Genomic DNA, 19,475 nt, shown 5'->3' on the forward strand with positions numbered 1-19,475 from the left:
GCCCATCCTCAGGGGTCCCCCCACCCGCCTCCCCTAGATGCCCAGAGCCCTGGGGGAAAGGGGGAAAGAATTCAGGATGAGGGTGGAGGTGGGGAGAGGAGGGAGAGGGAAGGGGATGGGTTAAGAAGGAGTGTGTGATGTCAAGCAAAAAAGACAACATTAGACACAGATGCTGAGATGGCGTTTATCGCGGCAAAAAAAGGTGAAGTCGCCGAGGGAGCAGGGGTGGGGGAAGGGGGTGTGGTGGGGGCCGGGGTGGGGGCCATGGAAGCTAATACATGGTGCACTAGGTCACACGACGGACACTGGGGGGTGGGTGGGGAGGTGGGGGTGGGCATGGCCCAGGCATGGCAATGGGGGGAGGGGATAGGGAGGGCAGTGGGCTCCAGCCAGGAGCTTCTGAAGGTGAGGGGTGGGGGGTGGGGTGGGCGGCGTCTCTGGTCGCAGAGGATGGAAGGAATCAGTTAGAGGGGGTTGAATGGAGGCACTGGAGGCGTGGCCACATGGCAGATGGTCTGGGCCCAAGAAGTGGAATGTGGGAATTGGGCAGCAGGCAGGGGACCAACCCTGGGCTTCAGGCTTTGAATCTAAGGATTGGGGTTATCCCAGGGGCCTTAGAGATCCTCCAGTTCCCCCCACTTTCCAAGACAGAGAACAAGCCTGGGAGAAGCTAGCTTGAGGTCCTAACAAGGATTTAACAATCAGCTCTCCAAAGATAGTCCTATCCCCATCCCCAGTCTTCTCCTCCCCTATCTGTCCCAGAGAAAGGGGAAAGAGATTCTAACTCCTCTGACTCCACCAGTATTTCATGCAGACTCCTTACTGAACTTGGAGGATGAGCCCACTTCATAGATGAGGGAAACTGAGTCATCCTTTGCACACCTCTCCCACCTCCCTGCCAGGGGATCTGTGCACCCCATCCCTTTAAGAGTTAATACTGATATATTGAAATCCTAAGCACTGGGGCAGGTGAGGGGACACGTCTTGGGATTCTCCCAAATCAAACTGGGATGTGGGCCATGCCTCCAATGGCCTGAGATGCCAACACAAAGGAAAAAAAATGACTCCCCACGTCCCCTGGCTCAAACCAGTATAAAAGTGACTATTTACAATGAAGGGGTGGGGAGTGGAGGGGGGCACAGAAAGCGGTGGGGCCAGAGTAAGCTCTCCATTCGGAGGCAGAAGCGCCCCGACCCTGCCTTTGAAAGAGACGAAGCCAAACAGCATAGTATTTATAAAGGGTCTCTATCCCCAGGCTGGGGAGGACCCTAGGGGTGAGGGACGGGGGTGGGGCATGGGATGGGGTGCGGGTGGGGTGGCAAGGGCGGTGGGAGGAGATGGAGGAAAGGTAGCCATTGCCCCTCGCCTCCCCCCTCCCCCCCGCCGGACACACAATTTTCCGTGGGATGAACACAGAAAGGGTTAATCAAAAAGAGTTCGATGAGCGAGTCTGACGGTCGAGTGGGGCGGGCTGGAGCAATGAAGCCGCAGGTCCCGGTGGCCGGTGGTGATGGAGTCACTTAGAAGATGAGAGGTTGGTGGTTTTGGGGGTGGGGGGGGAGGAGAAAGGGGAGGGGAGGGTCATAAGGAGGTTCCCCCCGCAGTTATCTCTGGGAGAAAAGTGTCCTGGACTGGCTGAGAAGGGGTTAAAAACCAGCAGCCTTCACCACCCCCACCCCCACCGAGACTGTCCCCAACTCCCTCCCTGCCACCCAGCAATCCCCCACGCAAGGGGCAGCGGGCACTGACACCACACACACACCTGCGGCGGCACCGCGGAGAGGACACCCCCCCCCCCACACACACACACCTCCACTACGGCGTCCAGGCGGCTGACTGCGGTGGAGCGGAATCGCGATAGAAGAGCTGGCTGTCGCGACTCCAAAAGGGCCCAGACCAGCCTCCTCGGCCCCGCAGCGCCCCAACTCGGGCATCGCGCTCCGCTTCTCCCCACCGTGACATCCAGTGCAGGCTTTCGAGAGAACCTGCTTTTGGGGTTCCTGACGACAGGGCGGGCAGGTGCGTGGCCAGCAGCGAAAGCCTGCCTGACTGTGGTGATCGGTGTGCACCCAAATCAGCAGCCTGGACGCCCCGAATGCCAACCTCATCGCCACTCTTAGTTAACACCTTTTCCCACCGCTCCGTCCATCACTGCCTCTATTCCTGGTACTGAAAGAGCAATACTCAGCGTGGGGGAATCCTCTCACTTTCCAAACAGCAGGCCACCAATCAGAAACAAAATCAGGAGGGTGAGGGATGGAGGAACAGGCAGGAGAAACAAAACAAGGGGATGTTGAGTGATTTCAGGTTAGGAAGGGGGAGAAGAAATACCACTCTGAGAAAAGTGGTACCGTATTCTTCCGAGTATAGGTCCCCCACTGTCTGTTAAGTCGACTCTTACCAAACTCCATTTGGGCTACCCATAATTCCCACCTACAAGGCATTAGGGCAGATAAAGATGGCACGATCTTTGCCTTCTGACCCCTTAATAATTATTGCAGTGAAGCCTCCTTGCCCATGCAGAGATGGCCGGGACAGGGTGGAAGAAGGTAGCTGGGGCGGGTTGGCTCAGAGCCCCCTGGGATGGGGGATGAAGGAGGTGAATTTGGCACATTGAACCCCTTCTTGTCATAAGTGCTTTGAGGTCCTTCTCTCGAATCCAGTTGGCACCATCCCTCAGGCCAGCAGGGGAGGGGTTGAGCTTGCCTCCCCCGCCCCAATTTCTACGGATCTGCCTGAAGGAGGTGAGTGGGGTTCTCCCCAGCTGGTGGAAATTGGGGGATCCAAAAGATTAGGAGTTAAATGAAGGGGAGTTTTTTTTTTTTTTTCTCTTTTGTTTTTTCTTACAAAGATTCTAAGAAAACTTGGGGGTGGGAGGGGTGAGGAAGGGAGACCCAGTTAAGCTAAGTGTCCACAGACTTTTTTTCAACACCTCTTAGGGGCCTCCTCAAAGAGAGAGGGTCCCATTTCCTCCCCTCTATCTGAGGTTCCCTCCCCCCAGAGCGGCTCAGTTCCAAGGAAGTTTGGCACTTTTTTTTTTAATTAATGGGAAACAGAGGAAAGGAGAGGGTTGAGAGTTGAGGAAAAAGACAGACATAGACAAAGATAGAGACAGGACAGGTAATGATGGGAACCACGGGGAAAGAAAGTGAAAGTCTCAGGGAACCAGAGAGGGAGGAAAATGCTTGCTGGGTTGGGCTGGGTGTTGGGGGCTGGAGGGCAAATAGGAAAGAAAAAGGAAACAATTCAATGCAGCAAACACTTATTAAGCACCTGTTGGGTGCTGAAGAGCAGGGTGCAGGGAGGCCACTCAGAGTCTCTCAGATCTGATTGGCTAACAGGGAAGGGGGGAAGAGGTGATGGGTTTTTCAATGATTCCCCATCGCTGACCCCACATCTGCGTCCCCTCTGGACAAACTGCAGCACAAAAGATTGAGGTCAGATTGCAGAAGGGACTTTCCAGGGATGGGGAAGACAGTGGAGTGGTAAAATGGGGAAAGGTGTGTGGCTCTCCACTCACCAACACAGTGAGTGAACTAGCTGACTGAGCTAGCAAACTACCTTTCAGATAGCCCTGGCTGGTGGGGTAGGGGGTCCCCGAAAAATGTGAATAGGGAGGGGGCTGTCACACAGATACCCCAAGGGAACACTTTTCAGGAGGCCCAGCCTCCAGAGATGTGTCTGTGTGAGAGGAGTACTGGATCCCACTGATTGGGACCCAGAAATAGGTCTATAGAAAGCATCTGACAAGCTAGAAGGGCAGCTGAGGATGCAAATGATATGCAAATGAGTGCTTTTAAATCCCACCTCCCCACTCCCAGACCTTACTTCACCTCTTCCTGGCTCCTTCCCCCTGCTTATGGGGGCCTGGGGAGTTGTAGGGGGGAAATTCCAGCTTGATACTGCAGTCTCCACATGTGGGTGGAGATGCTGTGAAATACTCTAAGGTCTTTTGAGAGGTGGAGGGGAGCAGTGGCCCATAGGACCACCTCCACCTCCTACCCCAAGAGCCCCCAACTGCATAAGATATGTACAAGGTTACATCAAGAATTGTTTTGGCACTCAAATCTCCATCCGGGTTTAGTCTGGAGATTAGGGGTGACGGCAGCAGCGATGGGAAGTGAAGGATGGGGAAATGGGACCTGCCCCCTACCCTGGAGATGAAGAGGGCATGGAAAAAGTCACCCTAGTGCCCAAGCTACAGCCTCCCATCAGGGCTGTGGTGGGAAATTCAGTGCAAGGTACCTTGAAGGCTATTGCTTTCTAGGGATTTTCACATTTTAATTTGGGGGTGGCTCTCTAGCAAGGGGCAGGGGTCTCCCAGGCTTTAGGGGTAGGAATTGTCTCTGGCTTTTCTCCTCTCCTTTTCTGGGAGAGAGACGAGGAGGCCGGATGCCCCCAAAGCCATGGAGAAGAGAAGGGTCTGGAAGACCTATGAAGGGGACAATTGGGGGAGAGGGTGGGCAGGGGGTGCCCCTCCCCCAGAGATGCTGATGATGGAACCAGGGCACTAGGGTCCCTGCTTTGGGCTGGAGGAAGTGGGGGTGGTCTCCATGAGGGAGGGGGAGATGGATGGGGTAGAGGTGGGTCTCAGCTCTCCTAAGTCCATAGGGTTGTCAGGCCCTGAGATCTCAGCCTGCCAACAAGGCCTTAGAGCTGACCACAGCCGCAGTGCCCAGGGAGCCACTCTCAAACCAACTCTCAGGGCCGCCTGGCTTGGCAGACTTCATCAGAACATTCTAGATCCTCAGAGCCTATGGCGAGAACACCAAAACATGCCGATCCATCAGAGACCACCAAAGTACTCCAGTTTGCCGGAAACCACAAATCAATCTAATGCATTAGACCACACAAAGCATTCCAGCTCAAGGGACTCTACCATGGCTCACTGCATTCTCCTTGGCCACCGTGGCCTGACAGAGCCACCATACATTTGGCTCACCAGACTTAATGAAACAAAGCCACGCAGACACAAGCATGCACACAAAAGGCGGGGGTGGGAAAGAGGGTCTTTAACAGTTTTCACCAGCTCCATCTCCCATCCCTCCCTGCCAGGTGAGTTCTGACTTGGTGTGTTTGGATGGAGGTGACCCCGAAAATAGTGGGTCTTTTTCCTTATAGTCCTCCAAATTAGATCCAAGTCCCACGCCTTATTCTTCTAGGAAGACCCCCAGGCCAAGACCCACCACAGAGGGGTGTGGGTGGAGGAGGATTAGTGATTGGCCATGGCCTGACACAGGAAGTGCATGCTTCACCCCCAGTGACGTCATAGGAAGTAACCTAGAGACACCACAGGAAGTGCATGCCCTTGCGACATCTCGGAAGTAACCTTCAAGGAAGGCTCATTGAGACATCACAGGAAGTACCTGTCTCTCCTATCATCACAGTAAGTGACCTCTGGGGAACTACTTCCTGGGACATCATACAAAGTGCCAGAAGCACCCCAGGAAAGTACTTGACTCAGTGACATCACAACAAAGACCTTCATCCCCATTACTCTAAGAAAAGCCATAGGAGATGCCACAGGAAGTTGTTCCAGCCTCTTGCCAGTCTTGCCCACCGGACTGGCCCAATCCCAGAGCCGGCCTTATTCCCAGCAGCACCGCACCCCTCCCCGCCCCCCCCATACAACCTGACAACAAAAGAGTTGAAAAGGCCCACCTAGGAGGGGCAACTCCAGCAGGGGGGGAGAGTAGCTGAGAAAATCTGGGAATTCTAGGGTCCTTGCTCCAAATACCCCATTTCAACTCACACTCCTCTGCTACCTCTGCTTCCGTCATGTCCCTCAGATCCGGAGCTGAAAGCAGGAGAGGCCCGTCATTCTAGGTGACCCAGAGGCTCCTCCCCTCCTCCCATATGGAAACAAAAAGCTTATAAATGGGGGAGGGGAAATCCTTATCAAAGGAGGGGGAAAAAAAGGAGGGAAAGAAAAGAGAAAATAACGCTTTGTTTTCTATTAAAATCAACAAAATGCAATATATACAGATATCACACAGACCTGGGCCCTGGGAGAGGAGGGTCAGGCCCAGTCAAGCATAGGGAGGAAGGGAAGAAGGGGTCAGTTCAGGGCTGGGGAGGGAGCTTCTTGGCCCCGTCCCCAGCCATCACTCAATCCTGCCTAAGACTACCAGAAAAGGGGTGGGGGGAGTGCAGTCAGGCCTACCCCAGCCCCATCCCAAGAGGAGCAGGACTATACCGAGCTGAGGTCAGGAGTTGGGGGAGGGGGAGGAGGAGAAGGAGGAGGGGGAGGAGGAGGGACAGGAGCCAGGTGGGAGCACACACCACAGGCCTCATCCCACTTTCTGGGGGTTTGAGGCCCTCACTCCCTGCTCGTAGGTGACCCGCTGGCTGATGAGGTATTGAGCGGCTTGCGTGGCCGCGGGGCTGCCCGTGATGGTGACCCGCCGGTTCCGCGTGCCTGGCAGGAACTCGCCCTTCTTGGAGATCTGGATGCGGGCGCCTGTCAGCTCCTGGTACTCCACCAACGTCTTGCCCCCCTTGCCCAGGATGGCTCCCACCAGGTTCTCAGGCACCGCAATCTCCACCAGCTCCTTGGCACTCTCGGCAGCCAACTTCTCCGCCGTCAGGAAGCCCCCAGCCGCCCCCGCTGCGGCCGCAGCGGCCACCAGCGGGCCGCCCCCTCCGCCGGCCCCGCCGCCCGCCCCGGCCCCGAGGTAGCCGTTGGCGGCCGCGGCCAACGCGAAGGACCCCAGGGCTCCCGGCGGCGGGGGTGGAGGCGGAGCAGCCCCTCCGGCTGGCCCGGCCCCTGCTTCGCCGGCGTAGGACGCCAGGAGGTTGGCGGCCGCGGCGGCAGCAGGGTTGGCACCGGCGGCTACGGCGGCCAGGACCCCGGAGGCTGCGGCTGAGTTGAGGCCCAGGCCGAGGGAGTTGGTGTTGTAGCCGTAACTGGCCAGCGTGTTGAGTGCCGTGCTGATGGCCAGCAGGTCGGTGCCAGAGAAGGCAGGCAGGGCGGCCGGAAAGGCCCCCACGCCCGCCAACCCCGCCGGGCCCAGCAGGCCCGAGGCGGCGGCGGCCGAGGCGGCGGCGGCGGCGGGCAGCACGTCGGCGGGGCTGGCGTACGGCGAGCCGGTGGGGTTGGAGTTGGCCACTGGCCCAGCCACGTTGGCGTAGCTGATATTCAGGCAGCTGCTGCTCTGGGGATCTTCCTGTACCTTCTGCACGATGGCGCTCACGGCCTTGTGCACCTGCTCGGGTTCGCCGCTGACCGTCACCACGCGCTCCTGCAGGTTGATGCCCTCCGGCTTCTGGGACAGCTGCACCCAAGCCCCCGACTGTTCCATCACGGCCTTCACGGTCGCGCCCCCCTTGCCGATGATCAGGCCCGCCGTGCTGTTGGGGACGATCAGCTTGGCCTGCGTGGGGAGCCAGAGGGAGGGTCTTTAGGGGCGGGGTCATCGGAGACTGAACAGCAATATTCGTGTAAGACTGGCCATCTCAAGGCATTTCCCACCCCTGGCTCACAAGTGTCCAAAATCAGATCCAGCAAGCCCCCTGGATATGCACCAGTATGGTCCTACCGGTTAGGAAAAAAAATTTTTTTTAATCTAAATTTATTTTTTTTTCACAGGATCTAGGCTCCTCCATCAGGGATCGGACTTGTGTCCCCTCCAGTGGAAGCATGGATTCTTAACCACTAGACCACCAGGGAAGTCCTTGGCTAGAAATATTGACTTTCTTGGTGGTCCAGTGGTTAGGACTCTGCACTTCCACTGCAGGGGGTACAGGTTCGATCAGTGATGGAGGAGCTAAGATCCTGCACACTCTGCAGCACAGCTAAAAGAAAATAAATAAATAAAAATAATAGTGCAGAAATACTGAAATAGTTCCATAGTTATTAGTTAAAAGAAAAAAGGAGCTAGTACTCCAACTCCCCTCGGTAGCCTCTCAGCCACCCTGTCCTTGGGACCCCTGGGTCCTCCTTACATCTAGCGCCTAAAAGTTTAATGGCTGACCCAGTGGGAGCCCACCAGGACCCCGCCCCAAGCTTGCATTGGTGCCCATGTCCTTCTATATCATTAAGTACTCTGACTCCCAGCCTCAGAAAAGGCTCATTAGTTTCACTTTACAGATGAGCCACCCAAGGCCTAAGAGGTGAAGGGACTTGCCCCAAGGTTACCCAGAAGGAACTGAAATTCAGCCTCATGGATTACTGCTCCATTGTGCTTTCCACCCCATGACATGGTCACCTGGATTAACCTTTCTGTTGTTATGGATTGAATTGTTGCTCCCACCCATCCTAATTCAGCTCTTGAGGTCCTAACCCCTAGTACCTCAGAATATGAATGTATTTGGAGATAGGGTCTTTAAACAGGCCTTGAAGGTTAAGTGTGTTCATTAGGATGGACCCTAATCCAATATGGTTGGTGTCCTTATAAGAAGAGACTAGGACACAGACACACAAATGGGGAGGACCATGTGAAGACAGAGACGAGGAGTTCTCTGGCTGCCTAGTGGTTAGAGCTCCTGGCTTTCACTGCCATGGCCCTCTGGACTTTCATTGTCATGGCCTGGGTTCAATCCGTGGTTGGGGAACTGAGATCCTGCAAGCCATGAATATGGCAAAAAAAAAAAAAAAGAGAGAGAGGGGAAAAAAGCCATTTACAAGTCAAAGAAAGAGGCCTCAGAAGAAACCAACACTGCCAACACCTAGAGCTCAGATTTCTCCTGATTTCTCAGATTCCTCCAGAATCGTGAGAGAATGAATTCTGTTGTTTAAGCCACCCAGTTCGTGGAACCTTGTTATGACAGCCCTAGCAATCTTATACATGAAATGTATAATCTTATCTGTGAAATGATGGTAACAGAGCTTACATCAGAGAAGATGGAGTAAACTGGTCATGTTATATGATGGTCCCCTTCTCAGCTGTAGAGCAGCCCATCCTTTGCAGCTACACATCAGATCAATCTTAACTCCAGTGGGGATATTTCAAAACCAAACGTCTCCTTTTTCACATCTCCAAGAGCATTTCTACACAGAAGTCCCTCCTTTCCAGTGCTTCTCACATCCCCCCAGACCTGTGGGCTCAATCCTTGGAAGCTCTCATCTCTGCCTCTCCTTTTTAACCCCTAAACCTGACCCCAGTGGTGTCTGGGAAAATCGTGGAAGTGGTTTTGGTTGCCGAGAAACAGCTGGGGGCAGATGCGGGCACTCAGTGGGCAGGGCCAGAGATGTTTGCACACAGTAACGTGAGAATCAGTTCCTGGCAATGAAGAACTGTCACAAGTTCTATATGACTTTTGAATGTCCCCCTGGACATTCATGTTGGTGAAAAGTCTGTTTATAAATCTCCCAACCCAGAACTGAACTTCATGCTACATGTTAAGTACCAAGTATTTTTTTCTTTTGCACAGTTTTAAGATCTATTGAAATTTTCAGGAATGTAACTACAGTATCAGTAAGTCAAGATAAGGCTGTATTTTGTTTTGTTCTGAACTTTACCAAGAGTCGTTCATCATTTTAGAAGACTATGACATCATGCAAACTATTATATATAGAATGGATAAACAACAAGTTCCTACTGAATAGCACACGGAACTATATTCAATACTCTGTGATAAACCATAATGGGAAAGAATATGAAAAAGAATGTATATATACAAATAACTGAATCATTCTGCCATACAGCAGAAATTAACATAACAATGTAAATCAACTACACTTCAATTAAAAAAAAGAAAACCATGACACTGGTAATAACGCCATCTGTACCATTTAAGTCTCCATTACTACGCTCTGGATCACCATGTTTCTTGCTGTGTCACTCAAGCCATGTTAGGTGTGAGTAGCTATTTCATTATTTCTTCTACTGTGGCCCTGCCTGAGCATTTACATATTAAAATTCATCTTGTTAAGTGTTAGCCACTCAGTCATATCTGATTCTGTGCAACCCCATGGCTGTAGCCCACCAGGCTTCTCTGTCTATGGAATTCTCCAGGCAAGAATAGTGGAGTTGCCATTCCCTTCTCCAGGGGATCTTCCCCACCCAGGGATCAAACCCAGGTCTCCTGCATGGCAGGTGGATTCTTTACTGTCTGAGCCACCATATTAAAACTCATCTTATTTTATAACAAATCACCTTCCTTTCATTTCTCCTTTATGAAAAAATATTTAGGGATATAGGAAATGTACATCCGTACAGTGGAAGATTACAGTCAATTTAAACCAGTTGAAGGACTGATGCTTGCTACAACATGGATGAGCCTAGAAAACATTATGCTGTGTGAATGAAACCAGGCACAGAAGACCACATATTGTATAATTCCACTTATATGAATGTTCAGAACAGGCAAATCTATAGAGACAAAGGAGATTAGTGGTGGCTTAGGGCTGGGGTGGGGAGAGCTGGGAGGATTGAGGGGTAGTGTTTAAGGGGATCAAGATTTCCTTTTGAGGAAATGAAACTTCTAAAATTGATTGCGGTGATGGATGCCTGGCTCTGAATACAATAGAGCCGTTGAACTGCACACTTTAAATAGGTCCAATGTATTTTTGTGGATTATATCTCAATACAATTGTTAAAAATTTTGGAGATGTAGATATGCTTTCTCTTTATATAAATAGGGTCATTGTATATATAATTTCAGAGAGTAAAGTGGGCATGGGAAAATATTGGGTTGGCCAATAAGTTCGTTCCAGGTTTTCCATAAAATGCAATGGAAAAACCCAAATGAACGTTTTGGCCAAACTAATATATGCAGGAGAGAGCGGACATTGGGTCCTTCAAACAATCAAACAGGGCTGAGAACTGCTGCTCTACATGCTCTGTTCCCTGTTGATCTCTCTGATTTCAGTCTTTCCTTCCTCTTGCTTAGTTCATTGCAGACACACCAGGCTCCCCGCAGTCCCTCCAACTCACCAAGCTGCGCCCAGACGCAGGGCCTTTGCACCAGCTGTTCCCGTACCTGGAGTGCTTTTCCCCGGAAAAGAGGGCTTCCTACTCTCTTCATTCATTGCACAGATGCACCCCCTCAGAAACCCCTTCCCCGCCCACCCAGATTATCAAAGCTCATGTGTGTTTATTTTACGTCTCCATCATGGATATCTTCAGATTCTATAACTGCTAATTTCACATCTCTCGTATGATGTTGAGTGGACCTCTCAAAAGTCCAAAATGAAACTCATCTTCCTCCTCAAATGTGTTTCTGCCACAGTCTTCATTTTGGCACAGGGAAAATGCATCCTACAACTACTTGGTCCCAACCTTTTGGAGTCTTTTCTTTCCTTTACACTCAACATCCAATCAGCAATTTTGTTGGCTCTGCCTCCAAAAATATATCCTAGATTATGCTAGATTAAAAGAGATTAAGAAGGTATAACAGCCAGATGCAGCACATGAACATTGAATCTTTAATAAAAATACTCTATACATGTAAAAGACATTTTGGACAATCTGAATATGGACTTTTTATTAAGTAATATTATGAATTCAGTGTTAATTTTTATAAGTGTGATAAAAGTAATATAATAATATAGGAGACTATCCTTGTTTTGGGGAGCTATACACTGAAGTATTTAGGGTGAAGAGTAGTAAAATCTACAACTTATTTTCAAATAGATCAACAACAGGGACTTCCCTGGTGGTCTAGTGGTTAAGACTGCATGCTTCCAATATAGGGGGCGCAGATTCGATACCTGGTTGGGGAAGTAAGATCCTGCTTGCCTCTCAGTTCAGTCAAAAAAAAAAATCAAGCTGATCAACAACAAAAAGAACCCCAAAGTCAATGTGTATGTCTGTGTGTAGAAATAAAGCAAATGTTAATAATTGGTGAGTCTAAGTGCAGTGTATAAGGAGTTCATTGTACTGTTCTTTAAACATTTTCCAAATAAAAAGTTAAGAGAAAAAAGGTACCCATACTTCCTTTCCTTTTTCTCCATCTTGTCTTCATAGTACTTTTCACTCTCTGACATCCTATACATTTTATTTATTTGCTTCTTTTCTGATTTCCCAGGGGAGAATTTAAGGTCCATAATAGTAGAAATCTTTGTCTTTATTGCTTACTGCTGGGTTCTCAGTGCCTAGACGAGTGCCTGGCACATACTTAGCCAAGGGTGGGTGAATGATAGTAGGTACACATCAATGATTGTTGTCCCCAGGTGCAGACCTGTATTTAAATCCCACATCTGTGGTACAGCCACCTAGGAAAACAGTCTTGCAGTTCTTCAAAAAGTTAAACCGTAGGTTTTATCATATGACCCAGAAATTCCACCCTACATATTTACCCAAGAGGACTGAAAACAAATATCCACACATTTGTTCATTAGCAGCATAATTCATAATAGCTATAAAGTAGAAACATCCCACATTTCTATCAACTGATGAATAATAAACAAAATGTGGTATATCCATACAATGAAGTATTATTTGGCCATAAAAATGAATGAAGTTTTGATACACACCGCAGTGTGGATTTGGGCTTCCCAGGTGGCCCTAGAGGTAAAGAACCTGCCGTCAATGCAGGTGATGTAGGAGTTGTGCGTTTGATCCCTGGCTCAAGAAGATCCCCTGGAGAAGGGAATGGCAACCCACTCTAGTATTCTTGCCTGAAGAATCCCCATGAACAGAAGAGCCTGGTGGGCTATAGTCCATGGGATCACAAAGAGTAGGACATAACTGAAGCGACTTAGCATGCATGCACGCACAGTATGGATGAATCTTAAAGACTTTATGTTAAGGGAAGGAAGCCCGACTCAGAATGCCACATTATATATCATTATGTATCCTTCAATTTACATAAACTATTCAAAATAGGCAAATTCATAGGTACTAAAAGTAGATCACTGGTGAAAGGGGCTAGGGCAGAGGCACTGGGGAATAGAAAACGACTATTAATGGGAGTGGGGCTTTTTTGGGGGTGGTGAAGATGTTTTGGAATTAGACAGTGGTGATCAACACACAACTTTGTGAATATACTGAAACCACTGAATTAAACACTTTAAAATGGTGAACTTTACAGTATGTGGATTATATCTCAATACAGCTGTTATTTTATAGAAATCACTGGAAAAAGAGAAGTCTGACAAGTCAAGGGGATAGAACATTAGAATGTACAAAACCAGGCCTAACAGTAAAGAGGGATTTAGTATGTGATACAGCATTTCAGAGCAACAGGAGAAGGATTAAAACTTTCCATCCAAGAAATTGTGTTCAGTGAGAAATGGTGAAAGCAAAAGCCTTCACCTCTCTGTGCCTCTGTTTCCTCACTGCTGACATTGACATTACCACAGCAGCTCTATTCAGGTCTTGGGGATATTCAGTGACTAAGGTGACTCCATGGTGGTTGGCACAGGGGAAGCCCTCAGAAAACAGTAGCTGCCTTCACGATAAGCCCAGATTGCAAGACCACAGCATCCTAGATCTGCAGATGCAGTTCTACAGAATCCTGGATTTTAGAACAGTAGAATGTTAGAATAACATATTCCTCGAGTCTTGGAATCACAGAGCCGTAGAATTATAAGTGTCTTAGAGCCAGAAGGACCTCAGAGACCATCTGCCTCAGACGTTTGCAAGTCTGGAGATTTAAAAACAACAGTAACAATAAGCAGCAGCAGCAGCAGCAGCCACTAACAACTGTATAAAGTAGGTACTATTATTAGCACATGTTATAGATTGGGTGACTCAGATGATAAAGAATCTGCCCACAGTGCAGGAGACCCAGGTTCAATCCCTGGGTTGGGAAGATCTCCTGGAGAAGGAAATGACAACCCACTCCAGGATTCTTGCTTGGGAAATCCCATGGACAGAGGAGCCTGGTGGGTTATGGTCCATGGGGTTGCAAAGAGTCAGATACAGCTGAGTGACTAACACACATAGATTGGGCAAGGGAGGCACAGAGAAGTAAATTGCTTAAGGTCACACACATGGTGACTAGTAATGCCAGGACCTGATTTCAGGCCAGAGCTCAGGTTCAGATTCCCAGGACTTCTCCCCAGAAATTTGGATTCAGTGGTCCCAGGCTGGGACTCAGGAATCTGTGTTTTAACCCAGATGATTCAGATAGCAGTCATCTATCACACCCATCTAACCCAGAGGTGGCAAACCGGTGGTGCTCAGGCCACAGCCAGCCCAGCCACATAGTGTTTTAAAAACTGAGTCAACCTTGAAAAATCAATTGATTTCAAATATGTTTGACTTCATTTGAAAAATGTAGAAGATATTATGGGAAAACCCAAACAAACTTTTGGGTCAACCCAACAATGCTCCGTCCTCATTCCCAAAGGGTTAAGAATCAAAGTGGAGCTGAGCAGCAACTAACCTGCTTTAGGGATAGCATGATACCTCTATGATAAGGCCACATCCTCACTCCTTTATGTTCCCTTTCTGAATTCCGGAGACATTTCAATTTATAATCCCCAATCTGACCCAGCTTCCCCACTGTAAAGAAAGGGAAACTGAGCATACATAAGGAAGAAGACACAGGGCAACAGAGCAAGTCCAAGGCAAAAAGGGAACAGACTTGCCTCCTGACTCAAAAATCCCACAGTAACAACAGCAAACATTTTTGGATAATTGCTTTTCAAACATTAATAAACACTAGCCACTACCCTTAAATAGGTACCATTTTAAATCTCATTTCACATGGAGAAATCAAGTCACTTGCTCAAGGTCCCGCAGGTAGGAAGTATCAGAATAGAATTCAACTCAACGTCTGACTCGTGTCTGAACCTTCAGCCATTATCTCTTTCATTCTTTGAAGCCCCCGAGTAACAAGGCAGAGAAAAAAAAAATCCTGATTCTATAACCGTTTGACTCCACTATTTCAGAGTTCCTGTGGCTTAGGGAGTGGAGTAAGAAGCTCAGGTGCTAATGGTGCTGACCCCATTTTCCCTGCAACATGTACAAACTTTTGATGAACCCTGAGTCCCTAGCGGCCACGACCAAGGCGGAGGGGAGAGGCAGTACCTTCGCTTCCTTGCAAACTGTAGGGAAGCTGTGGCCTGCTGGTGGGAAGGGATTTAGGAGAGGGCCGGCTGGGCGCGAGGGGCGGAGTTGCTTCAGCACCAAGGACAGCAGCCGCGCTCCAAGCCTCAAGCTCGCAGGTTTTGGGGGGATCGTTCCGTTTCGCAGTACTCTACCAGGGTTTGCTGCCCACCGTTTCCCCACGAACTCGTAGAAACTCAGACCCGTGGTCTGTCCCATCTCAGGGCAACAGAATTTCCCAGGAATCCCAGTTTCCTTTTACCGAAGCCCTCTCTCCTACTTCCAAGCAGACGTCTGTTCAGGAACCCTCACAAGTGGGCTGTCTGCCTGCTCAGGGATCTCGCCCGTTTGCATCTTGTGCACACGTATACGGGAGTGGAGAGAGGGAGAGCAAACGGGGAGTTTGCCGCAGCCAACTCCGTGCCCTGCTTCTGCTCGCCGGGTCAGGGCCATGTTGCCAGGGGCTTTGCAGGAAGCCCACATGCCTGGTGTGCACAGGGGTCTTGGTAACCCGAGAAGCCCAGGAAGCGACTGATCCGCTCTCGCACATCCCTCTGCCACGGCTTCCTTATAATGCAGGCAACCGAAAAGCTCTGCCCTCCTCCTTCCATCCCTCCTCAAGAGGGCTATGTAGCAGAAAGACCCGCCTCCCCTCTTCCTAAGGAAACACCATTTTCCCAAAATGGTGGCTAAACTCCTATCCAGTAACTAATGAACAGAGTGGGTAACAGTGCTGTGTTGCCTATGGATGGGGTGGTTACTTCCGGTGAGAACAGGAAGTGGGAAGCAGGTGGTTTTGACAGACAATGGGATGAGGTGGAAGACGGAAGGGGATCTGGTAAATCCTAGGAGGAAGGGATAAATAAGGGGGTCTCGGTCAGATTCTCCCAGACCTTCATTCTCCCTCTGAATCAAATCACTCTAATAAGAGGTCTGGCGTCCTTAGGCTGACTCTCTTTACGAACCAATACCCTGTATTTGATTGATAAATGTTTTATAGCTTATTCTACCATTGAAGTAGTCTTTCCAGGTGGCTTAGTGGTAAAGAATATGCCTCCCAAACAGGAGATGCAGGATCAATCCCTGGATCGGGAAGATCCCCTGGAGAAGAAATGGCAACTCATTCCGATATTCTTGTCTGGGAAATCCCTTGCACAGAGGAGCCTGATGGGCTACAGTCCATGGGGTCGCAAAGAATCGGACAGGACTTCACAGCCAAAACACCACCACCATGCCATTGAACCGTCCTCGCAAACCGGTGACATGGAAGAAGTGCTTTTTCTCAGATCCCACCAGCTTTACAAAAACCCAGCCTCTATCCCTGCTAACCTGCTTGGCTCTGTCAGGATTCATTGTGGTCTGGGGCTGAAGGATATTGACCACCTCAGGCTTGGTCATCGCTTGTGGGATTTCTCGGACCTTCTCGGCAATAAAGCTGTGCACAGCATTCAAGGCCTCTGCTGTGCCCTGTACCAGACATACTCTCTCTGTGGTTCCTGTTGAGCAAGGAAGAGAGGGGTCACACTCATCAGAAGGAGAGTGAGTGGAATTCCTGTTTTATTATCTTCACTTCCTCTCCCTCCCTTAAAACAAACCCAGGGGATGGAAGAATGATGCTTAAGTGCTTTGCTATGCCCACAACAGCCCTGGGCAAGGGAGACAGGGCTCAGCTGCCTCTTCCCAGTCCTTGCTGGCTCTCGGTTGCTTTGGCAACCATTCACTCACTGCCCCCCGCCTCCACCTTCTAGAAGCCGAGAGCTCAGGCCTGCAACGGTTGCCACAGTAACTGGAACCCCCTTATCGGTGTGGCTGGCCGGGTCCTCAGCCCACCCCCAGGGGGATGAGGGACGAGGCCCCGTTGCCTTGGCAACCCCTGAAAGCCTGCAGCGACGGCCTCTGGGCTTTTGGAGAGGATGGGGAAGGGCTGGGGGATGGGGGAGACAGCAGAGAGGCCTGAGTGCCTGCCTGGACCCACCAGATGGAGGGCTGAGGGGTGGGGGAGGGCAAGGGTGGGGAGAGGGGAGAGCAGAGTGGGTCAAAGACAACTCATGGAAGAGTGGAGATGGGGATGCAGATAGGATGGCAGGGTGCCTCTGCTGGCGATTCTCCAGATATTTGTGGCGGTTCTGACCTGGGCATCCTTGGGGGGTGTGTGTGTGTGTGTGTGTATGTGTGTGTGTGTGTGTATTGGGGTGGGTAGCAGACAGAAGAGGTGCTAATTCTAGGTGATGTTGGGATATATATGTATGAGAGAGAGACTCTGGGTGATACTGAGTGAGTGGTGTGTGTGTGTGCATGTATTTTCTTGGACAGAACTGGCTCAAATATCTATCTGTGTATGTATGTAAAAGAAAGAGCAGGAGAGACCAGGATACAAACAGACTGCATGACATGGTGATTTCAGTAAAGACGTTTGTGTGGGGGAGAAAGACTTTGGATGTCACTGTGATGTTCAAGGTTATGTACACTATTTGTAAGACGGAGCTGGGTGTGCACGAAGGTTTGAGAGTAAGAAACAAAGAATCCCAGGAAGTGGCACTGAGGCTGCACGATGAATGCATAGCACTTGGGAGATTGTATGACAGTGCGCCTGTATGTCTGTGCATTTGTGTTTGCATAAGGGAAAGAGATATCCGGATACCTCTGGGTGTTCAAAAGACTACCTGAACAAATGGTGTGCGGACTGCATATATACGTGCAAAGGCGCGTGTACAGGTAACAGGCAAGACACTGTGAATGATGAGGGTGAATATGAGGAAGAGAAAGACACCAACAGGCAGACCCAGGTGTCAGTATGTAAGAATTGGTATTTGGAGAATTGATGTATTTGTGTGTGTGTCTGAGGGTCTGAATTACAGTCAGACAAAGAAGACTCCACCAGGACTGGCTGGGGTGAAGTTGTGAGTGCAGATGATACAGGCATGCTAGGTGTGGTATGGTGTGTGTGTGTGTCTCCCTGGGTAGGACTCTGTTTGCAGGACCAGTTAACTCCCTGGGTCTATAAAGGGTCCTGAGTGCACCAGGCTCCATGTGCCTGCGTGTCTGGGACGCTTGGGGGTGAGTGTCCAGTGTGCTGTGGGTATACCACTGCAGCATGCTAGTGTTACACCCTGATCCCTCGCTTGCCGTCACTCAGCTTGGCATGCCAGTCTCACCGTGTGTCTGGGTGTCCCCGTCTTGGGTCACTGGTGTAGCTGACATCCCCCATGTCCTCTGGGCTGCTGTTCCTCACTCTTACTCCCCTCCACCCCAGAACAATGGCTTGGTCTGAGCCAAGCGTGAGTCAGCGCATAGGCTGCCTCTGTCTGGGTGTAAATAGGAAAGGGTGTGGGTCAGGGTGGGAACTTGGGGGGTGGGGTGGCCCCAGGGAGAGCCTGGCTGAAGTGGCCCTCTCCCTGTGAGGCTTCCTTCCAGCTCAGGGAGTCTGTGATCTCACACCCGCTTGTAGTTCTTAACCAGGATCCACAGGGGCTTTGGGGGACTCAGTTAAACCCTGAAAGAATATCTAATAATAACAGCTGGTGCTTACATAACACCAATTTCCGGGCATCATTCTAAGCACTTTTTATGTATATATATATATTTATTCATTTTAATATATGAAGCAGGTGATATTATTATTCTTGATTTATTACTAAGGCACCTGGGTTTTGTCCAAATTCATTCAGCCAGTAGTGAAAAATCAGGATTTTGAACCCATGTGTCTGGCTTCAGAGTCTGGGCTTTTAAACATTTAGCCACCCTGTGCTAAACTTGGTGTGGGTGGAGTGTGTGTGTGTGTGTATGTGTGTGTGTGTGTGTGTGTGTGTGTTGGGGGGAGGCAAACAATGATTGCAATTTTTCTTTTGTACTTTTGATGGTAAAAAAGAATAGGTAAGATGTTAAACTTGGTCGCAGAGATGTTATAAATCAAAACATTTTTTTTTTTTTAAAGTGTCTATATCTGTTTTTCTTCCGAGGTTAGGGTCTAGGGCTTCAGGCGGCTGTTTAAAATCCGAAGGAGTTTTAGAATCAGGAGAAGGTCTGGGTAAGCTACACAGAAGACTGCGTGGCTTGGGGCAGGTACCTGCTTCCTTCAGGGTCTAAGTTTCTCCAGGTATGACTCGGAAGGATTGAACCTGGAGCTTGGGGGTTCCTGTACCAAAGAGAGGGAGCACCCTTTGTGTGTTCTGCCCCTCACTTTGGGTTAAGGGCCACACAGATTTTTGTTTCATGGAGTAGATACATAAGTGCAGACATATGTGTGCGTGCGTGTGTCTGTCTGTGTGTGAGCTAACTAGACCCTTACAATTTCTCCACGGTCATTTCTCACCTGTCCTCTCGCCAACCACACTAAAAAACCAACCCCCACACCGCAGCCTTTGAACGTGCTCTTTCATCTCCTCTCATCACGCTTTACTGCTCTCTACCTAGCCCACTCTTATTATTCTGGCTTCCTCCTCCAGGAAGCCCTTCCTGATAATCTCAGTCTGGGTCAGGTGCTCTGTCTGGGCTCTCTCCATTCTCTGGGCTTCCCCAGTCCCAGCCCTGACCACC

General features: G+C 49.9%; 1 protein-coding gene across 1 annotated transcript in view; it reads right to left on the reverse strand.

Annotated features, from left to right (window-relative positions):
- Nucleotides 1–248: 248 nt before the first annotated feature.
- Nucleotides 249–19,475, reverse strand: part of NOVA2 (NOVA alternative splicing regulator 2) — a 31,216-nt gene continuing 11,989 nt past the window's right edge. The window contains exons 3-4 of the mRNA XM_065926353.1: nt 16,269–16,435; nt 249–7,373 (exon numbers count right to left, since the gene is read on the reverse strand). Coding sequence (XP_065782425.1) covers nt 6,291–7,373; nt 16,269–16,435 — 1,250 coding nt within the window. The 3' untranslated portion in view covers nt 249–6,290. The remainder of the gene's footprint in view (nt 7,374–16,268; nt 16,436–19,475) is intronic.

Source organism: Muntiacus reevesi, chromosome 2 (assembly GCF_963930625.1).
Source record: "Muntiacus reevesi chromosome 2, mMunRee1.1, whole genome shotgun sequence".
NCBI lineage: Eukaryota > Metazoa > Chordata > Mammalia > Artiodactyla > Cervidae > Muntiacus > Muntiacus reevesi.